General features: G+C 43.5%; 2 protein-coding genes across 5 annotated transcripts; one reads left to right on the top strand and one right to left on the bottom strand.

Moving 5' to 3' along the window:
- The first annotated feature begins 6,118 nt into the window (after positions 1-6,118).
- LOC117836674 (CRC domain-containing protein TSO1) lies at positions 6,119-13,391 on the top strand. 3 transcript variants are annotated; one of them, XM_034716141.2, is made up of 12 exons: positions 6,119-6,307; positions 7,749-7,918; positions 7,996-8,722; positions 9,034-9,199; positions 9,305-9,428; positions 9,497-9,568; positions 10,702-10,882; positions 10,957-11,052; positions 11,157-11,223; positions 12,347-12,512; positions 12,609-12,993; positions 13,079-13,391. In XM_034716141.2, the coding sequence occupies exons 1-11, from the start codon at positions 6,245-6,247 to the stop codon at positions 12,955-12,957; spliced, it is 2,181 nt and encodes a 726-aa protein (XP_034572032.1). In that variant the 5' UTR covers positions 6,119-6,244; the 3' UTR covers positions 12,958-12,993; positions 13,079-13,391. The 3 variants fall into 3 exon arrangements, with proteins under 3 accessions (XP_034572032.1, XP_034572031.1, XP_072147356.1); XM_034716140.2 differs by having other exon boundaries at positions 9,034-9,428; XM_072291255.1 differs by having other exon boundaries at positions 6,265-6,392; positions 9,034-9,428.
- A 622-nt stretch (positions 13,392-14,013) lies between these two features.
- On the bottom strand, positions 14,014-18,591 carry LOC117836675 (organic cation/carnitine transporter 7). 2 transcript variants are annotated; one of them, XM_034716142.2, is made up of 6 exons: positions 18,371-18,591; positions 17,194-17,465; positions 16,059-16,296; positions 15,027-15,561; positions 14,735-14,937; positions 14,014-14,424 (listed from the first exon to the last, which is right to left on the bottom strand). In XM_034716142.2, the coding sequence occupies exons 2-6, from the start codon at positions 17,448-17,450 to the stop codon at positions 14,215-14,217; spliced, it is 1,443 nt and encodes a 480-aa protein (XP_034572033.1). In that variant the 5' UTR covers positions 17,451-17,465; positions 18,371-18,591; the 3' UTR covers positions 14,014-14,214. The 2 variants fall into 2 exon arrangements, with proteins under 2 accessions (XP_034572033.1, XP_034572034.1); XM_034716143.2 differs by lacking the exon at positions 18,371-18,591 and having other exon boundaries at positions 16,059-16,189; positions 17,194-17,339.
- Positions 18,592-22,190: the final 3,599 nt, after the last annotated feature.

The following is a 22,190-nucleotide window of genomic DNA, read 5'->3' on the forward strand; positions in this document are numbered from 1 at the left end:
CGCCACATTGCGTCGGCCCTGGAGAAGAAGCAACACGCCATCAACCTTTAGTGCCAAGCTTTGGAGGATCTCGTCAAGAAACTTGATGAATTTTTAATTTTTGACCTAGTTAGAGGCTGGGGAGGACGAGTCCAAGTACAACTCGACTTCTCCTGCTAGTCAGATTGGTTCCCACGAGCCGACTCTTAAAGCATCGTGCGAATCCGACTACATCCCAAGTTGATTCCTATTCGGACTCTGAAACACAGATGCCATCTACGAAGCTACCTGTCCAGATCACAATTGAAATCGGATTTGATCGAGGACCTCGACTACTACTCGGATCCGGACGAGGAGATTCCATTATCAGGTCCACAACAAGGCCTGATGATTACATCAACTCCACAAGGCAGATTTGTCTACTGACCCAACATGAAGCCACCTGCTCTTGCCAAGGATAATGAGTCATGCCTTATCGCCTACCTTGATACCTTTTCGTACCAGGAGGGAACTCTTTTGTCGCCTATATACGAAGAAAATGGCTCCACGGAGGTCATCACGTCAAGTTCGGGAAGCTATTCTCCGGAGTGAGAACTCTTCGCTCTCGTTGCTGCAAAAAAGGCGAGGATGAAGATCAACCAGAGAGAAATCCGCGGCATGAAAAACACCCAGACGTCGTCTCGCAGGATGAGATCACCGCCAATATCGTCGGAGAAGAATCTAAAGCTCAAAGAACTCGACGGCGAGCAAGGAACACTGCAAGAGCAAAGCGTCGCCGCCGCCTTGCAGCTAATCTATAAATCGTGAACTTGGATCATGAGTTTGAAGCAGTTCAATCGCATCAACACCATACTCATCTTGCCACCATCGCATCCATTGATCTCATTACTCGGGCAATGCCACAAAACAAGTACACTAGGCAACTGGCTGAACTAGCGGAGCGCGCGTACGAGCAACTCAATCAGCAAAACGCTAAAACCCGATACATTCAGTTCCTCACACCCCATCCCAGCATGGCAGTAGTCATAGGCGCACTCAATCCAGACCAAGTCAAATTGGAGGTGCTAAACCAAGTCAAGCCGGAGAAGAGGGTAGTCGGACGGAACCCTCGTGAGGCTGTGGGCCCAATCCAGAACCTGAACGTCTAGTACGGGACCTCCGTTAGAAGATTAACGCCAGCCGCGACGCCCGTACAGTCATTGATGGATGCCGTCACGAGCGCGAGCAAGAAGTCGAGTACTCAGGAGAGAATTCTGACGGGTTCCCCACCTTCTCAAGATGAGTAAGGAAGACAGTTCTACTCGGCAGATTCAAACCTTTGGGTATCACCAAGTACAATGGCAAGCAGGATCCAATCCAATGGCTGCGGTGTTACTCACTATCAGTACAAGCAGGAGGAGGGAACGACGACACCAAGGTCATCTACTTTTCCATCTGCATGGAGGCAGCGCCACTCACATGGCTCGAGTCACTAGATAAGAACTCCATCGACACGTGGAAGGATCTCAAGGTGGCGTTCACCAACAATTTCGCAGGGGCAATGTAGCGTCCTGGCAACAGGATCAACTTGTCTCAAGTCAAACAACAATAAGGCGAGACCCTGCGCAGTTATCTACGTCGATTCTTTGATAAGAAAGCTACAATCGTGGACATCACGGAGCGCGATGCCATATATTGCTTCCAGAACAGTCTCTATGACTGCCGGATGTTCCAAGATTTTAGTAGGAGACGCCCGGAAGATATCAAATCTCTCAAGATCATGGTTCAGGCATGGGCAGATGAAAAAGATAAAGAGATCGGGAGGTTTGAGTTTAGTCATAACAAGGGTTAGAATAACAACAATCAGAGTAACGGCTAGCGCAACGACAAGAACCGCAATGATCGCCCCAACAATGACAACCGAAATAACTACTCGAGAGGTCAGAATCGCAAGAGAAAGTCAGACAATACTATCATGGTAATGTTCCGGGAAGATGCTCAACCAGTATCAGGATGTCAGCCTGCAAGAAAAAAATATTGGAAGACAGAGTACTCGTTATTCGTAAAAAAGCTGTTTCTACTGCAGACTGACATCGTTTCAATCCAAGTTGTAGCAGTCCATCCTACACGTCAGACTTTTTGTTGAACCGAACAGTTAGAGAAACCAGACCTGAAACAAACAAACCAGCCTACACGAAGATCCATCGCATGCGCGATGTATAGTCGCGGCGCGTCGCCGCGGTCCAAGGCTGCCGCTGCAGGCGATAGATTTTAATTCCGTCTACGACATGCGCTGAAGATTATCCGCTTATCGCTGAGGATGCTTGATTATCGGTCAAAGAGGCTGGCTGATTATTCAGAAGTCACTTTATTTGACTTTCGGGCAAAGTTGCATGAATGTGAGATGATTCTAATCGTTTCCTTCTCTTAAATTTGAAATAATCCTTCTGCAAAAAATATTTAAATTGACATGTATGCATTGGGTAAACTTAGTCTTTAAGCTAGTATGCAAAAGAGCAGCTAGATAAGATGTATGCTCCGTGGCCCCATCAATCAGATAGTACACTTTTTTTTTTGGAACACCATACCATCGTGTTTAGTATTATCCATTTCTTAAAATACTAGCTTGATTACAAAGTAGCTTGATAATAATGCACGCTGTTTTTCTAACGTGGTTTGGAGTCTTCTCACGTTTTCTCAAAGTCTCCTTACATTTCAAAGTATAGGTTGTTGTAGAATTGTGCAGTTGTTTAAAATATATGTTGGCTCGGCTATTTCTTAAACAAACTATATTGTGTTTTTAACAAATTATAATGCTACTTTTATTACAGTAGTATACGTGTCTGTGTTTAGAAAATAAAGGTGGTTCCTAGAGTAGGTGTATGTGAATAATGAAAATATCATTGCTTTTACCAATGCACACATCTACATCCTCTGTAACCAGAAGAATTAGCATAGATAATTTCAGGAGAGTATATTATAATGTTATGCTGCTGTCACTGAAGCCTACATGTCAGTGTCCAGGCTACCGTTTTTATTCGTGATTGCGGAGTCCAGAGGCGTGCAAAGTGCAAACAACTACTCCCAGACTCTTTCGTAAAGGAAGATTGAAAAGAAAGTTTACAAGGTCATGTTTAGTTCCCTCCAAACTCTCAATTTTGACACTATGCAAAAAGAAGATTCTCCATCACATCAAACTTGCGGTACATGCATGGAGTACTAAATGTAGACGAAATCAAAAACTAATTGCACAGTTTTGTTGTACTTTGCGAGACGAATCTTTTGAGCCTAATTAGTCAATATTTGGATAATAATTCACAAATACAAACAAAACGCTACAGTTACGCATTTATGGTAAAATGCCAATTTTACCACTCCCAAATTGGGAACTAAACAAGGCCTAATTGTGCTGACGCTTCACTGGCTGTCGTCGTTGCAGGAACGAAAGCACCGACCACATGCAATTGGGGAAAAAAAAGCATGTTGGCACGTCTGGTCTTACGTCAGGGCACAGCGCAGCCCACACGTCGACAGCGACCGAGCTTTTGCTCCCACTCTCACAGATCGTGTGGTGCCGCCATGAGCAAGGTCACCAAGCACTGAGAAAGAGCCTGTGCGGCGGCGGATGGCCGGCGATGATATGGCTTCGAGAAGAAGATGTGTGTGATCAGAATCTCGCGCTTCCGGCTGAAGCAACTCGTGTGCCGCGGCAAACTCCGATCTGATCTGTTGCTAGAGGCTCAGCTAGAGCGTGCGGCGGCGACCATGGAGGTGCGTGGTGGCCTCTCGTTTTCGCCGGGCCTGGGAGTCCATGGGAGCCCTACGTATAGCATATACTCCTACCTAGCAGTGGGGACGAGAAAAAAGAGTTCAGGATGGGACAGCGATGTGTGCTTCATGACCACCTATATTCACCTATTCACGAATAAAAGTGCAGCTGTTGGAGTAGAAACATAAAAGTTATTACCTTGCTAATTAAAGAGAAGGGAGTTCATCAACTTCGAGCTAGTGATTGGCAAGGGCCAAGGAGTCGAAGGCAATTTGGATGGGGTTGCGTATCTAGGCACGTATAAGATGCTGATGTTGACTAAGGCCTTGTTTAGTTGGTCAAATTGGAAGATGCAAAATTACTGTGCCAGCACTGTAGCACACTGTAGCGTTTCGTTTGTATTTGTGAATTATTGTCCAAATATTGACTGATTAGGCTCAAAAGATTCGTCTCGCAAAGTACAACAAAACTGTGCAATTAGTTTTTAATTTCGTCTACATTTAGTACTCCATGCATGTACCGCAAGTTTGATGTGATGGGAATCTTCTTTTTACATAGTGTCAAAGTTGGGAGTTGGGAGGTAACTAAACATGGCCTAATTTTTCTAGCAAAGGCAATTTGAATGGTACAGCAATGCTGATAAGATGACACTCACTCCAAATTACGGAATATAAATGGGGGAGGGGGTGGAGACTTTTTAATACTTGGATGCTTTAGATCAGCATTATAGATATAAGAATTTCGAAAAATAAGTGGTCCAGCATCTGAATTTTGAATTCCAAATTTTCTCCGAGTTTCAGAACGTGACCTCATATTCAAATGTTCGTTTTTTATTTCCCAATTTTAAATTGTCCCTTCTAAACTTTGTTGGTAAACATTGGTTCATCAATCTGTGCATAACGAGAAACCTAAGGTAATGGGCCTAATCCTCTCAAAAAGAGTATAATGGACCTACGTCAAGACAAAGCATTTCTAGGTCATAAAATCACCAAGCCTACATTCCAGCCGCAAAGCTGAGTCTACGGTCGACCGGAAATCTCAAAAGTCATGATCGATACAACCACACCCATGTGACCACGTCCTCACAGCCTAACACCAGCACGTGTCCACGTTCTCTCCGCCTTCTGCCGTCTTCTCCCCTCCATTTCCCTTTTCTTTCATCACCTTCCACCCCTCCATTTCCTTTCACCAGATCCGGCGAAGGGCCGACGGGTGGGGTTGCGGTAGCCTGGCAGTGGGCAGGGGCGTCAAACCTGATGAGGCCGTGACAGCTTGGCGGCAGAGCTCCGGCGGCGCGCCCCTGACGATGGTGTGCCAACCCAACGGCTTGGAGATCCCATGGTGAGCACGAAGCGCGCCGCTCTGATGACGGTGTAGCTTCTCGGCGGGGTGGAACTCCCGCGGCAGGTCGGGGCAGCGAGGGCGCGCAGCATGGCCCGGTGGAGCGACGCCGGCCATGGCTGCCGTGCGGCTCTTTTCTTCTATTTTTATTTTTCTTTTTTAAATTATTCTTTTTGTCAAAATTATGTCCAATGTTTTGCTGTAGAAATTTTTTGTAAGTTTTGTTCCAAATTTTTTCTTCGAATTTTTGGTGTTTCCAGTTTTCTATTTTCGACTTTTTCTTAACCTTTTTGTTTCAAAAAATTTGCTCCTCGATGTTTCAAAATTTTGTGCATATGTTTTTTCCATAACTTTTTATGTTTTCGAATTTTGTTTCTATTTTTGAACTTTTTAGGTTGGAAATTTTGTTTCTAAAATTTGCACACAAAATTTTTTAGCCTGTCTAGAAACTTTTCTTTTTATGAATCTTTTATTTCCAAATGTTTTGTTGCAATGTTTGTTCTTGAGTTTTGGTTTTCACTTTTTGCTGAATTTTTCTTTTTTGTCCGCGAAATTTGTACATAAATTTTTCTTCAAAGTTTGTCCATAATATCTTGTTCCATAATTTGTAATCCAAAATTTTGTGGGTCCGATTTTTTTCTCTAAATTTTGTTAAACTTTTGTCCACAATTTTTTTCCTTAATTTTTTTCATGAATATGATGTATTAGATCCGTTCATCAATTTTTTTTATTGTGGATAGAATCATGCAAGTGGAAGGATAAGGTGGGTGAGGATCACGACAACGATGAACGGATGTGCTGTGAAGCTGAAAAGAGAAAGGAAGAGCTAGACGTGATGAAAAAAAGTAAAAAGTACGTGATCCCAAATCAACCGGACGAAAAACTAATTTACGATCGGTCGTAAATTTGAGGTTCCGGATCCGGGCCAGCATGACTTCCGATTCTCCCACCCTACACGGCTACACCTACCCACGTGTCAGAGACACCTCCCTTCCCACTCACCGACGCCCGGGCCCCACCTCTGAAAAGGCTAGGTAGGATTCCCGCCCACGGGCCACGGCGACCGCCCTTTCAACTGAAGCCGAGCGTTCCAGGCGGCGGTGATTGAGGAACCAAAGGAAGAGGCGGAGGCCGCACCGGCGGCGCGGGTGACCTCTCCCGACATCGCTGGTGCAGATGGACCCGCCGGAGAGCCCCCCAGCCGGGCAACCATCATTCACCGACGTCTCGCTCTACGAGGTCGGTCCTACTCCTCAGTCCTCACCCGCCGCCCTCCGCCGGGCCGCGGTTCGCCGCTGTCGTTTCTAGTGCTAAAGGAGTAAAGGTTCCTCCTTTCTCCTTGTTTTCCGACGCTGATACGTTGTTATGGAATTTGGGATGGGAATGATGTATTCGGAATTTCGGATGAACGGGTGCCCTGACGGATGCACGCTGGGTTTGTTGTTGGTTCGCCTTCCCGTATTACTTTTTGGGGATTGGATTAGCCGATTGAGTTCGCTGGGTCCGTCGGTTGGGGTTTTGATGGGGAGGTTAGGGTTTAGGATGGGATGCAATTGATGGCGATTGGCTATCTCTTCTCCGATATTAGGATTAGCGTTTTTTCCTTCCGTGGCTGTGGGGATGGAGAGGGGACGTTGGGCTGCATTTCCAGCGACCCCACAATTTCCAGTGTTTCATGTTCATAGTAGTACTTTTAGATTCGGGAGACACATTTGGGTGTTTTAGGATACCTGATGGTCGAGTTGTTGGGTTTTGGGAGTGAATGTTTCGGATTTGTTAGTCGACACGAAAATGTTTCAAAATGGAGCTTTTTTCATTGAGAAATTTATGGGGTGTTCGGTTTGAGAAATGGGGTGATCCATCGCCTTCTCGCTCCTCACAATTTTATTTGGTTTGGGTAATGGAATGGGTTGATCAATCACCACCTCATGCCTCGTCATATAGTCACAGTGTCACATGCACATGATTAGTATAAGCATGACTACGTCTACATGAGGGATGGAGTCATTCCACTAAACTCATAATGCAGGTCACTTCATCTAGGATGAGATCATTACGCAAATCAAACACCCCCTTAAGGTTTAGATCCATCTCCTGTAGGCTGCAGCTGACACTCTTCTACTCATATCTGTGTATTGTGTGGTTTCTTAGAGTTATTACTGCATTTTCTGCGAATTTTCTATCCACTAACGATACAAATCATGCGGGTAAATAGGTGTTACCTGGGGGCCTGGTGCTGAAAGCCCCTCACCTTTAGATCCACTAGCTACAAAATCACACGGTTAAATAGTGCTTGATGCTGAAAAGTGCCACCTTTAGACAGAAAAGAAAGTAGCTTGGCATTGGTAGTGTAAAGAATTTTGGCTTTTCTTTGTGTTCCTCTGGTTCAAACTCTTGCACAAAACATGCACGGTTAGTGTTCATGTGGGTGGTTTCAGATTGTAGTATGTATTTTTGAGATAGCACCAAACCACCTCCATTACAGTAAAAAAAAATTAATAGTTTCGCAATCTTAGAGCATTAATAAGTTGCCCCTGCATATACCTTGCACAAATACACGTGTTCTCATGTGATTTCCTTCATGCAAAAAATGACTACTGTACACCCATATTATAAGATACTCATTTCTTAATCAAGTTTTCTTGAGCCTTGAGTTTCTAATTAGGTTTCACACCTGCAGGACTCACCTGTCTTTGATTTCATCAATAGTCTATCCCCTATAGCAACACCAAAGCCTCTAGATTCGGCACAAAATGGGCAGCTATTCAAGTCATCTGATTTAGTACCTGTTTCATCAATCTTCACATCACCCCAAGTTAATCCACAAAAGGAATCCAAACCTGGAATCAGGTAATATTCTATTTTTTATTTATGTGTTTTTATCATTTGACCTTAGACCTTAGTATACATCTTTTCATGTGGACCAGGGATGGCTACATTCAACTTTCTCAAGGACTCAGTCCCAACTGCCAAAGGAATCAGATAGGGAGTTCTAGCTGCATTGAACTGTCTGGATCCCCAACAATTCCTTCAGAAAATTGTAGTCCTTCTGAGGATGCAACAATTTTGCCAAGCAAATGGCCTCAACCCATTCCGCTTGGTAGTGAAACCTTAGGGGATGCCAAGAAACAAGATACTGATGGTAAAGCAGATCACAGTTCAGATGTGGGGCAAGTAAAGTTATCAAGCACATGCTATGATCAGAATGGCGTTGATCAAATGGAGTCATCAACTTCTGGAAGAAAAGTTCAGGAAAATGAGCTGGCTAAACAGTATAATGATGATCTAGCAGCTTGCAGTTTAAATCACTTGATCTCACATTCTGGTACTGGTAATGGTGTCATGTCAAAGTCAGGCCTGTCCTTAGAAGCACAACAATTGAGTTGGAATCTAAGAAGTGATGATGTCATATTTAGCAAATCCTTCATGCCAATGGATCAAGGAAACTCGGAGGATTCACAAAAAAAAAAATTTGATGGGTCAACTGGCTGTTATATCCAGAGTGCTGCTGATAACACCCATGTTTACTGTGCTGGTGCCACAGAAGGTGTTGCAACGAATCATGACCCAGAAATGCTCCCTGGTGTTATTCAAAGCCAGTTGGTTTCAAATGAATATTTCTTTGACACATTCAAAGTTCCCAGTGATGATATGGTAATGGAGAATTTCTTGATACCATCTATAATTCTTTGCCTTACCTTTGTATTTAATTTAGGTTTGAGTGATAGTAGAAGTGCTTGTTTATTTGTTGCAATTTGACTAATTCTATGATACCAAATTTGAATCTTCATTCTGTCTGTTTTAACTAGACAGTTGAATGTTGGATACATCTAAATTGTATGTAATGTAACAGAAGTAGTGGTGAAATCTTGATTTAACTACGGCACATTTTAGGTTTTTTATTTTCCTAATTTGAAGTTCTTGTCAGACAAGCGCAACAGGCAACAATTCTTTTCATCCTGCAGGCACTGTCAGAGGATCAATGTGGCAGGCTGCATAGGTGTAGCCTTTTTAATGAGAAGGTAGGGGCATCTGATATGAGTGTGCAAAGTGGCTCGAATCCTCATCTTGCAAATATATGTGGCGATAACTACCTGAAGCCTGCGGGGTCCCCTGTGTATGCATTGCCTGGTATTGGTTTGCATCTGAATGCTGTTGCCTCGAATTCATCCAACAACATGCCATTCACAATTAATCCTCCACTGCAACCTGAACATAATAGTCCGACAACAATAGTTTCTTGCAGTGAGACGGGTCTCTATAGCAGTGAGGTATACACTCGTATTCATGATGATCACTCTTCTCAGAAAACCATGCCTAATGCTAATGAGTCTTGCCAAGAAAGCCACAAGAAGAAAAGGTTAGTAAGGTATGCCTCTTTTTTATAATATTTACTCAATAGATAACAAAATCTTTGGAACTTTGCAGGCGCAAGCTACAGAATGGTGATGGTGACTCATGCAGACGTTGTAGCTGTAAAAAGTCCAAGTGCTTAAAACTGTAAGGTTCCTTGCAATATACTGTTATTTTTCCATATACACTTTACCTATATCCTTAAGGGTGAAAATCATGTGTATGAAGCTAACAATATGATATTGTTCTACTTGAACTATTCTAAATTGCTTGTAATCGCAAAAAGATATGGCCAACAGGCAGTTTAGGTATAAGACAAAATACATACATATGCTTGATTTATGTGTAGCAGTTACTTACTTGTTCAAGGTTTTAGGCCTACTGATTTTCTAGTTAGGTGTCTCTGAACCAGAACACGTTGAAATTGGCAGGAAATCAGCTTGGTTTTAACTGATGTGAATCTATGTTGGGTGTATCTAGTTTTGAGTTCTGGTGGTTTAGGTGGTAGAGACAGTCATCCTTCTAAGTAGTGCTGTTAGCTTTTTTGCCTTACTCAAACCAGCATCACATACTCGCAGTTACAGTTATATGTTTTTATTGCATTTGAGTAATAGAGGTTTGACCGTTTGACCAATGGAATTCATATAAAATTTCTCATCAAAGATAAAGTGTTCAGGCTTTCTACTGCCATATCTAGAGTATCCTCGTGCCACTCGAGCTTCTGATGTAGCAGTAATTACAGTTTTTTCGCATATTTTGTACAAAGAATGACCAAGTAAGTGAACATACGGTATATCTTGAGATTTCCAATTTGTAATTGTAGTTCTAAATGACAGTGTTGTTATATATACTGAGTTGGCAGAGTAAGTAGTGAAAATCATATTGCACTTTTGTATTCTATTTAATACGCTACTAGTAATCATTACAAACTTGATGTGTTCGAGCAGCCTTCAAAGTTCAGTCATGTCTGAACATTCGATATTTTTCACGCCTGTTGTTAATCTCTGCAATTGCACCTTCATCATATGCAAAATAAAATTGGTTGTTTGGCCTATGTAAAAAATATTTACTGTCTGGAGAACAGCTCTGCGCAGTTTGTTCACAGCAAATTCCCTGTGTTCTTTCAACATCCAACGCCCTGACACCTGAAAACTCAAGCATATTCAGTTACTCCATTGGCTTTTGCTGAAAGTGTCTTAACCTGCTAGAACAAAGCGCATTTTGGCAGATTCCTGTCATGATTTTAAAATAGTAACCATCCTTTGTTGTTTCTTCTGCAGTTATTGTGCATGTTTTGCTGCTAAAGTCTATTGTTCAGGATTCTGCTCATGTCAAGGCTGTTTAAATAATCATACTCATGAGGAAACAGTTTCATGTATTCGCAAGCGGACTGAATCTCGTAACCCTCTAGCATTTGCTCCAACAGTAACACGTGCATGTGATTCTGGTTCAGATTTTGGGGTAAGAGCAGATCCTTTTAGTTGCATTTATCTTTTCTGTTCCCTATTGTTCATAGCATGCCATTTATTTTATAGGATAACTCTAACAATACTCCTGCTTCGGCTCGACATAAAAGAGGCTGCAATTGCAGGAAGTCTTCTTGCCTTAAAAAATACTGCGAGTGCTTTCAGGTACCAGTTAACTTGCCATTTGGTTTTCTTGACTTAATCCCACTTGGCTAATATGTTGACCCACTCATGTGCTTTATTTATTTAATGTTATTCTGTCTCAAAAGAGTGGTGTGGGATGCTCCATGAGCTGCCGATGTGAGAGTTGTAAGAATTCTTTTGGAAAAAGAGAGGGTAAGTTTGATCCTTTCTTGATATTTTTTCTTTAGAAAAATGCAACTGACCTGCTGGTATGCTTCTCCATCTAATGTACAATAAATATTTGACAAAAATTGTGCTTGCCATTTTATTCCTAGGTTCCTTTTTCACAGCACAGCTTTAGGCCAAAAAGTGTTGTATAAGTTTAATAACTATGTATTGAATTTTTTTAGTTCCATATTTGGAATTAGTGTAAATTTGTGCTAGGGTTTCTATAATATTTTGGGTTAGCCAGTTAGGATCTTATGATCGACTGTAAATGACTAGGGACGTTGCTCAACAAGACAATCTCAGTAACCAACTCAGAAAACGATTCCCTGGCTTAAACACTAGTTCACCGGCATAAGAAGAGTAGCAAAGATAAAATCACAACTGCTAGTTGATTTAAAGTTGACTGGTTAATTTAAGTAGTTGGGGCGTGCAATTTCAGGATAGGGTAATACTGAATTTGTGTTTACATGCCACTTGATCTTCAGCTTTGAGTGGAGGCTTATGCTTGGAGCAGGCTATGAAGTTGTATTGCTATCTGAGCAACAATAATCTATTTTCATTTTGCCTTATATACATGCTCCCATGTCATGGTTTGCTAAACATTTAGGAAGATTGCATGGCTTGCCACTATGCTCAAATTGGGTGCCAAAAACAAAGTTTCATTTAGTTTGAGGGGTTGATACTTGATAGAAACTTTGTTTAAGAAACATTCACAATGCTATTGGCTTCCTATTAATTCGTTATCTGCATGTTTATGAGACCAGATCAAGCAATTTCATGGAATGTTTATGTGCTAGTTGAACACTTTGATTGCCATCATCTTCTAAACCTCCTTGCTTCCTTTTTCTTGTTGATATTCTCTGTGGCATGCCTGATGCCTTCCATCCCCTGAGTTTCAAGATTGGCCATCATACTATGTATGTAAAAGGTTTAACAGATGAACTACTAGTTGAAAGATATTAAGGATAAAAAATTAAGTGAACCAAAAGTCTCCCTTCAGTTTGTTAATTTGAATCTGTTTGGGTTGGGCTAACTTTACGATATAACCTTTTGATGTTACATATCATTATCGGTTGCCAGGTCTTAATGTTCTTATTTTCCCTTGAAGGGGTGCTGCTGCTAGCTACTGCGAAGATGGAGAAAGGGGCAAAAGCAAAAGGCACTCGCTCGACGGAAGAGAAACTTGCATTTGATAAACAGGATGTTGTTGGTCAATCTGGTGATCTTCCATCCACCGAGAATCTATTTGCAACACCTTCGCTTGGGCCTTGCAGGTTTGCATGTCTTGTGCACGGATGTTAGCTTGATTCTTGCCTCCCTTATGAAACTCCATACCCCTTAACAATTTAATAATGAGTTCTCTCTTCCAGATCTTCGATCCTGCCTCCATCTACATGCTCTGAACCACCACTTTCAACAGCCGGATACTCTTCCCGACTGCACAACTCCCAGTCTCCCATCAAGGCAGATGTTTTGCTCTCTTATTTCGATACCTGTGCTGCAGAAATGATTGTTGGGGATGATTCGGCAAATATCCAGGAAGTGGGCTCATCTTGCATCTCCAGCGTAAAGGTTGTGTCACCCAACAAGAAGAGGGTCTCACCCCTGCACACTGGTACCGGATTGTCCCCGATCGGTAGGAGTGGAAGGAAACTGGTTTTGAAGTCCATCCCTTCCTTCCCTTCCCTCACTGGAGATGCTGACAGCGAGCCCCATTAAACAGAGTCCCCCAGCATTTGGCACCTGAGCCCTGAGGTATGCATTTCTTGTTCTTTCCTTTTCCCCTCTGATGTTTCTATTTTCAATTCGATTACTCATGCAGTTTCCTTTTTTGATTCAGGCTGACCGGTACGGGAACCCTGGATCCTTGGAAGCTGACTTCGCCCAATTTTGTTTTGATGAAGAGATGAAGGAATTTAGCAGTTCTACCATACAGATATATATAGTTGGCTAATATTTCTCGGAAGCCCGAAGACTAACAGTTCCACTACATGTGATTGACCTGTCGTTACCTAGTTTTTTTAGTCCTGTCCATGCCATTTGGTCTAAGGTCGTCAGTATGTATATATTTCCACAGCTCGTGGGCGATAAGTGCATACGTATCAAAGAAAAGAATGCTTAATTTAGCATCGTAACAAATTCATTTTGCTGTATTCCAGTTTGTGCCCATAACATCGCCGCAGCCATTTCCATTTTCCAGTCATTTTCAACACGCCTCATTTACTCGTTTGAAATCGATGCAACGGATCAATGAAGGATGCTTGTTCCCAATTTTCCGTCGTGCACAATTCATCAGTTTCAAAATAGACGTGCTGCAGGCCTATCCTCGTGTCGCCATTTTGTTTCATTCATATAGCTCCCTCGCAAGTCCCAAATCATGAACCATGGGCAGCTCAAAACCTCAAATAAAAAGACATTTTTTAATGTAAGCGGGAACTGCTAATGGCACAGAACAGATGAAACGATGGAGGTGGATGGATTGCAGATTTGCTATGCCACTATGATAGGTGCATGTTGTGGGGATCAAGTTAGCGGCTGCTAGCTGCTAGTGGCACTTAATAAGCTATTTTCTCCAGAAAAGAAAGGTCACATTCCCCAATAGAAAGGAAGAATTACACATCCTGTGGAGCCATCCACAGAAAACATCGAATACATAATGATCTGGATATTCTTTGCAACTTGCTAAAATCTTGTGTACCTGACTTGCAGGACAAAGTTCTGATTTGCAGGAAATGCTGAAAATGGAAATATAGCTCGATTTGCAAACGCACTACATATGCAAAAGTTTGCTTTTCAATATTTTGGGAGTACAGAATCCACCTGAAGTATCCAACAAGCTTGGAAAGCCCTGCTTTATATTTTGAGGGACTGTCCAGCTTCGTATACACATACACCATATTTATAACATCTATACACAACGATGGTAGAAATTGATGAAAATGGTGAAGAACTAGAACTACAAGTGATCATATAAAATTAATCCATTCCACGGCCCTTGGTCTCTACAGGGAAGAATATACAGCCCACTGCAGCAAGGCACAATACCACCTCAAACACCACGATTGCTTCCATCTGGTGGCAGCTCCGCAGCATCGCAACGGCAACAAGAGGGCAAACAACCCCGCCAACTCTACCAATGGCGGTTGCAATCCCAGCACCTGTTGAGCGCACATACGATGGATACACCTATGAAAAGGAGCGAGGGAATTAGCTGACAAGGCATACTCTGCTGCAAGAAAATAAGTTCCAAAACTGACAAAGCATGTTCAGAGTTAGGCCCACAGACAAACATAAAGGGGATCAGTAAAGGATATGCTATTGACTGAGAGGAGAATGCATAGTAGATCCAAATGGATGTGGAATACTCTCTCCATGGATTTTCAGATTATTATGGTGTTGGACCCTGTTCTACAAGAACTAATAGATGGTAGTTTTACAGATTAATCAATAATGGTATAGCAAATAATGCTATATGCCATAAGAAGCTGATACAAACCTCTGGAGCATAAAGACACAAAATTGTAAAGCTCCCCATGGCACACGCGCGAGCACCAAATAGAAGAATAGTTGTCAACAACTCATTCTCATGAAGTACAAGTGGTCCAAGGAAAGCACAGCATGCAAACATCATAGACCACATTGAAGCTTTTCGGCCAAACCAATCAACGAGAATAGCAGACAGAATTAAACCTGGGATTTCTGCAGAGATTTGAAACCATGAGTTAGTGTGATACTCCAAAGTGAGAAATAATAGGGGTGAAAAAAATAAGGGAGTAATTATATGATACCTGCTAGACTAGTGATGAAAGTATCTTTATAAATATTGGTATCCTTTTTTTGGTGCAGGCCAAATATCACACCAGTTGCACAGCTTTTATTTGCATCACTCAATTCCGATGTCAGCAACACTATCCCGTAATAAGCAAAGGAATTTGCATAGAAAACAAACCAAAGAAGAAGAGTTGATCTGAGCAGATTGCGCGATAATAGCGTGCGCAATGCAGCAAGACTACCAGATTCGGAGCTCATGGCGTCGTCTACAGTACAATCCTTCTCTTTTACAGGAAGAAGGCATTCACTCTCAGAAGCAAGACTGTTGTGGTCAACTTTTGTTTCTCTATGGTATGTGAGAACTCCTGGAGGAAGAATTGATTGGTTTGAACTGGCCATTCTCTCCAGGACAGCAGTTGCATCAGACATTCTATTTTGTACACAAAGGTAGCGCGGAGACTCGGGTGTAAGTCCAAAGAAAGGAAGCAAGAGGAAGCATGGAAGGGCAGTAAATGCCAGTAGCCACCTCCAATTCAGTACCGGTAATACAACCTACAAGAACCAAATACAAATTACTAAAATTTGACAGAAAAGCATGTAACTAATAAAATATAAGCAAGAAGCATCATTAAACTGATTACCAAATCCAAAATTTACTGAAAATTCAATTATTTTATTTGCTGCAGAAAGTTCAAGAATTTAGGCTGCACACACATTAAGACATCATGAATATTGCGATAAAAATAATATCAACTGCGTGCAAATGATAAATGTGCTAGACATGAAGCATTTCGGCGGTTTCAGTTTCAGAAATGTGCTTGAATCATATTCCACCATATTTGCATAAAAAGATCACATTCCACCATATTCTACATAAGTGTACACAAGGTTCTTTGTGGTTCTGTTCTGTATATTCATTATAATAGAGTTTACTCTTCATTTTGGGTTTTGAATTTTGTTTAAACAATTTGCTCATGCAAATGGGAACAAATCAGCATGAAAAGGGGGAAGCTAAGCACTGCATCTCAAAGGAACAGAAATTATCATACCCATGCAAGTGAAGCCTCCAATATTGTGCCAAGAGTCCAGAAAAGGGACAAAACAATCATACAAGTGCCACGATTTCGTGCAGGAACAAATTCCAAAAACCAAGATGTAAAAACATGGCTGCCACCCACTCCTACTCCAACGAGAAACCGAAGAGCCACCAAGCATAAGTAGTTAGGAGATAAAGCACTAAGAAAACCCATTCCACTAGTAAAGATAGTTGAAAACAATAAACCGGTCCTGAAATAAGGGAAATGTAAGTTTTATCTCATTTATGCTTGACATAGAGGAAGTAAAAACAAAGTAAAGAATGGTATTGAAAGAAAAGGAAATATCCAACTTATCCCTTTCTAGTTTCATGAAAGTACAGATTATATCCTCTTCAACAAAACTGGTTCTTTACTACCCATTTTTTAAACCAGTGCAATATGCAACTATTCTTCAAGATGGTTCTCAAATTCAAAGTGGTTTTGCAATGTTGATTGCTTATGTGGATACTTATTGGTATTCAGGTACATACAGGGTAGAGGGAATGAGGATGAAAAGCAAGATGAAGGAAAATTATCTATGCTCTTACCCTGTAATCCTTGTGAATCACTGTATGAGGTAGCTTGCGTGTTGACATGGCTAGTTAGTTTGCTGACGAAGCAAATCTAGCCCAGCCGCATGCCATGAGCAAACCACTACCAATACCACAGTAAAGATGAAAATTACACAGGTTCTCAAATTTGAGAACGTGAAATAGCTGATTTTGTAATAAAGGGTCCAATATGTACTTGCATGAAAGTAGAGGATGGTAAATTAGAACTTATCCTTGAGAACACATTGCAGATCCCTTTTTGTGGTGTGTGTCAAATTTGCCCGTAATTTTATTTAAATGTGCTGTGGCTTCTTACTAAAGTGCATTATTCAGCATTCAGGTCAATTTGGTACACACTTGCAGTTATAATCATGCCATACCAAGCATATATTACTTCCTATCCCTTCACCGCATATACCATAGCTTGATAGCAAGATATCATAAATGTGCAAGTTGAACCTTAATAACTGATATGGTTATTCGGTTATGATATACTCAAGGGTAAGATTAGTACTAGAAAACTGAAGCATGAAAGTGTTTGTTGTAGGAAACCATACCTGCGTCCATATTTGTCGGAAACAAAGCCCCAAGAACAGGCACCTAGCAGCATGCCAGCAAAGACAACACTTGAAATCATGCTCTCATTCTCTGGGGAGAGGTTCCACTCCTCTCGTATGAATGGCCCAAGAAACGACAACAGCATGAGCTCCATGGATTCTGCAACCCAACCAATACCAGCATAGACAAGGACAAGAGCTTGGAATCTCCCAAACCCCATCATTGTGAGAGCATCATCTGTAGTATATGTCTCCATGTTGGAAGACAGCACCTGCGAATTTCAGAGAAGTATCAGTCATCCTGTCAGAAGCACCCTTTAGCGTGAACTCTTGGAGGAGCTATCCGAATGATTTTAGAGTTCGCTGATTCCTTCGGTATAACCAAATAGGTGTAGTGATTACACATGAAATCCTTATGTTTCACCTCTGGTTGAGGTTTAAGATCGGAGTATGAAGCATAAACGGCCAAGAGCTATATTTTTTAGTTAACGTTTCTGACTGAAAAAAAAGGGCACGAAGGGAAGTGGATTGCGCTAACTGACAGATAAAAAGAATATCATGACTGAGCCAATCGATTGGATTAAGGATATCCACGGAAAGCTAACACGAATCCAGTGCCAACCTTCTATTTGACCTGGTACTGATTTCTTTATCCATGATCAGAAATTTGGACTATTGCAATCGATTGGATTAGGGATACTGAACGAGAACTTTAACCTCACACACACACAAACAAGAGAAAAAAAAAGAATTTCACTGATTTGATTCGTAGACCGAGTATGCAAAACTAGCCAGGCACAACGCCCCCACAGTCTGAATTCCTTTTTCTCCCCAAATTCTATTCTTCAACGCAGCCCGGAGAAATGGGAAAAGCGAAAAGAATAAACATGAGGTGTCGGTCCACATCAAGAGCAGTGAGAAAACTAAACCAATCCTGAGGACAAGACCGCATCAAGGACGGTAGCTGGAGCACCAAGCTAAGCATGTATTTTCTGCAAGAACGAGTCCGACGCTCAACCACCAGCAAAAGGCAAAGATGAGAACAGGCGTGCAAGCAAAAAAACAAAAAGAAAGAAAGGAAAATAAATGGAAGAAGCTGAGAACAGGCGGCGGATGCGCCATTCTTAGAAGCAAAAAGGGGTAATCCGACGAGCGAGCGGGGAAAGGAGCGACGCACCCTTGAGCCGGAAGGGCCGGGATGGGCTGCTCCGCTGCCGGCGGCGGACGGGCCGGGGCCGGAGAGGCGGCGAGCTCCTGTGGCACTGGCTGGGTTTCTTCCTTCCTTTCTTCCTGGGAGGGGAGGGGGGTTGGTGGAGGAGGAGCAAATGCGAATAGAGACACGAGACAGGAGAGGACGGCGGGGAACGAGGACGGGCAATGGCGTCTCGCCGCGAAATCAACGGGGGTGGTGGAGACCCAAATAGCTGCGTGGCCGTGGTGGTGCGCCAGGGGGCGGCGGGCCCCACGCCGCGCGCCGTCGCCAGTTGCGTTGCGTCACGTCAGCACGCGCCAAGCCGCCAATTGTCGATTTCCTCACGGACCCCTCGCTTCGCTTCCCGGTGCCGACCGTCACCGTGGGCCGGGCTAGCTAGCCGACCCACGAGGCCGCAAAATAAATTAATTTTAATATACTTTGCTCCGCATTAGTAAAATTGATGTTTAATACGGCACGTTAGTTAGCGATGTAATATGGCACACCATAATATTATATTATTTCAGATCAAAAGGTTGCTACAATAATATCATTGATCCATTTTTTTATTTTTTTTCTACAGTGAACCTAGTAATATCAATTCTATATAAAACCTATATATTGACGGTCACAAAAAAAAGAAAAGTATAAGCCCAGAAACGAAATTGATATCTTCCACGTGATGACATGCGGAATTTTCGTGGCCTCTTATCGCTGCGCCCGGAAACTTCCCTGACTCAAAATCGAAGGAAACGATATGATAGACGCGGACATAATCGTGTTTCGCTGTCACGCTTCAAGCCTCGCGCGACACGTTCTGAATTGTATGTAGTATGGTCTATGCACGAGACCAGGGAGACAAGCTTCACCTGATTAGCATTTAGCAGTAAGTGACTGCGTACTGTTCTCTATCCATATCTAGTCCATTTCTCCGGGCATGCAGGTAGTAAGCAATTTGATCTTTTCAAGTTTCAACCCGGCCAACGTCAGCATTGTACTTTGACGCGTAAAATTTTCAAGGATTCTGGTGTACCAGATCATAAACATTATTCCCTGCGTCCAGGTTCAGGGCACGTCCAAGGTCCAACTCTACTCCAACCAGTGTGTTGAGGTCTACCTAGTCATCTTAGGCTAGTCTCACTACACAGTTTTACTACACTGTTATCAAAACTGTGAATTAAGTAATTGTGCCAGTTGAATGCATGGGGATGAAACTTCTCTCCCATATGATGAAACTCTTCCTTCTCTCTTCCTTCTCTCTTCTTATAATGACCTTCTCAAGTCAGCGAAATTGGTAACATGGCATGAAATTTAATGTATATAAAACTGTTCATGAATTGAAACTCCCACCTAAATTAGGTATCCAACAGCTTCCAAGTTAAGTAGGCACAACCACCACAGTCCGTCATCCACCGTACAGTAGCAACGTATGGTTTTGATATTTTTTTTACAACTTTTCAGTGAGTGTATAGCGAAAGGGGTCTCGAGAGATGGGAGAGCAGCCCACACCCCCCACCACCCTACCGGCGCTCGACACCCCGCCGGCACAGGCCAACCTCCACCGCAGCACATCAGCTAAACCCCACCACACTCCAACGATGCCTAAGCTACAACCTACCACCATAGCAACCCACAGGTCATCGGCACTCGCACACGACACGGAGGAGGCCCTCGATCTGCTCTACTGCTCGAACAAAGAGGAGGAAAGCCTATACCCTCGGCGCATCAATGAAGAGGCATTCAAGACGGTGGACAGAAAGCAGACGGGCGACAGAAAGGAGAAGGAATCCGAGGACAACACAAGTGGCGACACGGCACTTGCGGCCCCTTGCCGGATTCACTCGGTCATGGTAAAGCCGAGCTACTATAGAGTGTCATACAAGGACGCCCTATTGAAGACAAGGACCTTCAAGCCAAGATTCCCGAGCACTTTGACAGATCACATCAAGCATGGGTGGCTCCATGAAGAGAGACGACGGACGTCGAGGAAGCGTGCTGCTTCGGTATGGTCCCAGCTTGGTGCGGGTCAGAGAAGCATTCAAGACCGGATAGGGGGAAGGTGAACCAAGCACAGGCACCACTTACCTCTACGCATTGGCTTCAATTGCTCAAGGCAAAGGCAAAGGTTGGCAACCGCTGTTTCAATTGCTTTGCCCTCGACCACCGCATTGGTGCTTGTAGAGACCCGTCGCGGTGCATCCTGTGCTTGTGCTTCGGTCACAAAGCTCGCCATTGCCGCTCCAACTCACAATCCTTTGCTGCTCCCCACTCCACCGCCGCTGTTGCTCCAGCAACCTCCTCCACCAGCAACACCCGCTGCCAAGAACCCAAGCACCCCGAGCCCTCACAGTTGCGCCCAGCGACCGTGGGGAGGAGTTCCGCTGCTACGGCCGATATGGAGCCTGAGCTCATCTCGGGGGCGGCTAGCAGGAGACCGGACCATGTCACGGTCTGTGTGCCGCGCTGGGCTGCAGTGAAGGAGGAGGAGAGGCAGCTGTCTCTGACGGTGCTCATCGGCATCCAGGTAGATGGACACGCGAGGCTCACCAGTCAGGTGGTGCGCTGGGATGCTCTACAACAACTATGCATTCCGAAGCATGATTTGGGAGTGAAGCAACTAACGACATTGACATTCCTGCTGCATTTCTCCACCCCCGAGTGATGAACTGCGACTCTACGGCTTGGGGGGCTTGCTGCTGGATGAACTGCTCTACGGCTTATGCTGTGGACGCGGCAGGTCAATGCATCTGCTTCCAAACTCATGTACCGGACAAGAGTTTGCATCGAGGGAATACCAAAACACGCACAACAGATTGAAGTTGTAGCTCGGCTATTCAATGCCCCAACCTTCATAAAAGACATTGACACTGATGGTGAGACTGAACAAGAGAGATATTGCATGTGCCTTTGGGTGTGGACGTCTAATCCTGATGGTTTAGTCAAGACGGTCACTCTGAAAATTATTTAACCCCTCACTTTCCCTGAGGAGTTCTACTAGCAGATGGGGGACATGGAGTTGCCAACCACTAGAACAGGCCCAGCAGAGATGTTAAATTATGAAGTAATCATCCATTTAGATAATGTTTTTGATTACTCACCACTGCCAAGCAGCCCCTCACATAGAAGTTTTAACAGTGGTACTAGTGGATTACCAGATGATCTCTATGAGGAAGAGTGGCCAGTCAAACATCGATTTCTGTGGCATTATGGTGTTCCTAATGACCGTGCAGTTCATCGCCGTGTGCCAGTTTAGGAATGGCTTGGAGTCGGCGAGACAAGTCGTCGTCGGGTGGAGGAGGTGCACGTGGCCGCCCTGCACAGTTCCCTCCTCCAAGCTGGTATGAATTCAAAATGGCAGAGGAGAGGGGATTCAATGGGGGCAACAGCAGCCAATGCGACCAGCGTAGTGATTATGGCCGTCGCTATCAAGCTGTTGGAAAGGAGGCTGGTCTGACGAGTAACAATGCTGTTGGAGAGGAGGCCAGCCTGACAATGAACAGTGTTGTTGGAGAGAAGGCTGGCCTGACATGGAACAGTGCTACCATGGGGGGGGGGGCAGGGCCAGGTCAAAAATGGACCAGAGAAGCAACTAAATAAAGCAACCTTCAAGGATGCAGAACCAAGTTTCTACCGGGATGAAAGTCTGAAAAATTCAGAGGATGCAGATCCAATGAGAAAAGAGGCCACTTTGATGGCCAAGCAGCAGCAGGGACAGTCTTTGATGGAGGCCACAAAACAAAGCAAAGAGGCACGGGGAGAGAAGACAGCTACAACACAACTAAAATACTGTGCACCTCAGCATTTG

Source organism: Setaria viridis, chromosome 9 (assembly GCF_005286985.2).
Source record: "Setaria viridis chromosome 9, Setaria_viridis_v4.0, whole genome shotgun sequence".
Classification (NCBI taxonomy): domain Eukaryota; kingdom Viridiplantae; phylum Streptophyta; class Magnoliopsida; order Poales; family Poaceae; genus Setaria; species Setaria viridis.

Coding starts and splice junctions, on each gene's coding strand:
- LOC117836674 (XM_034716140.2), top strand. CDS start 6,245: ATGGACCCGCCGGAGAGCCCCCCAGCCGGGCAACCATCATTCACCGAC. Junction 11,053..11,156: donor AATACTGCGAGTGCTTTCAG/GTACCAGTTAAC, acceptor CTGTCTCAAAAG/AGTGGTGTGGGATGCTCCAT. Junction 11,224..12,346: donor TTCTTTTGGAAAAAGAGAGG/GTAAGTTTGATC, acceptor TTTCCCTTGAAG/GGGTGCTGCTGCTAGCTACT.
- LOC117836675 (XM_034716142.2), bottom strand. CDS start 17,450: ATGGAGACATATACTACAGATGATGCTCTCACAATGATGGGGTTTGGG. Junction 16,297..17,193: donor TCCGACAAATATGGACGCAG/GTATGGTTTCCT, acceptor CCCTTATTTCAG/GACCGGTTTATTGTTTTCAA. Junction 14,938..15,026: donor TTTCATCACTAGTCTAGCAG/GTATCATATAAT, acceptor AAATCTCTGCAG/AAATCCCAGGTTTAATTCTG.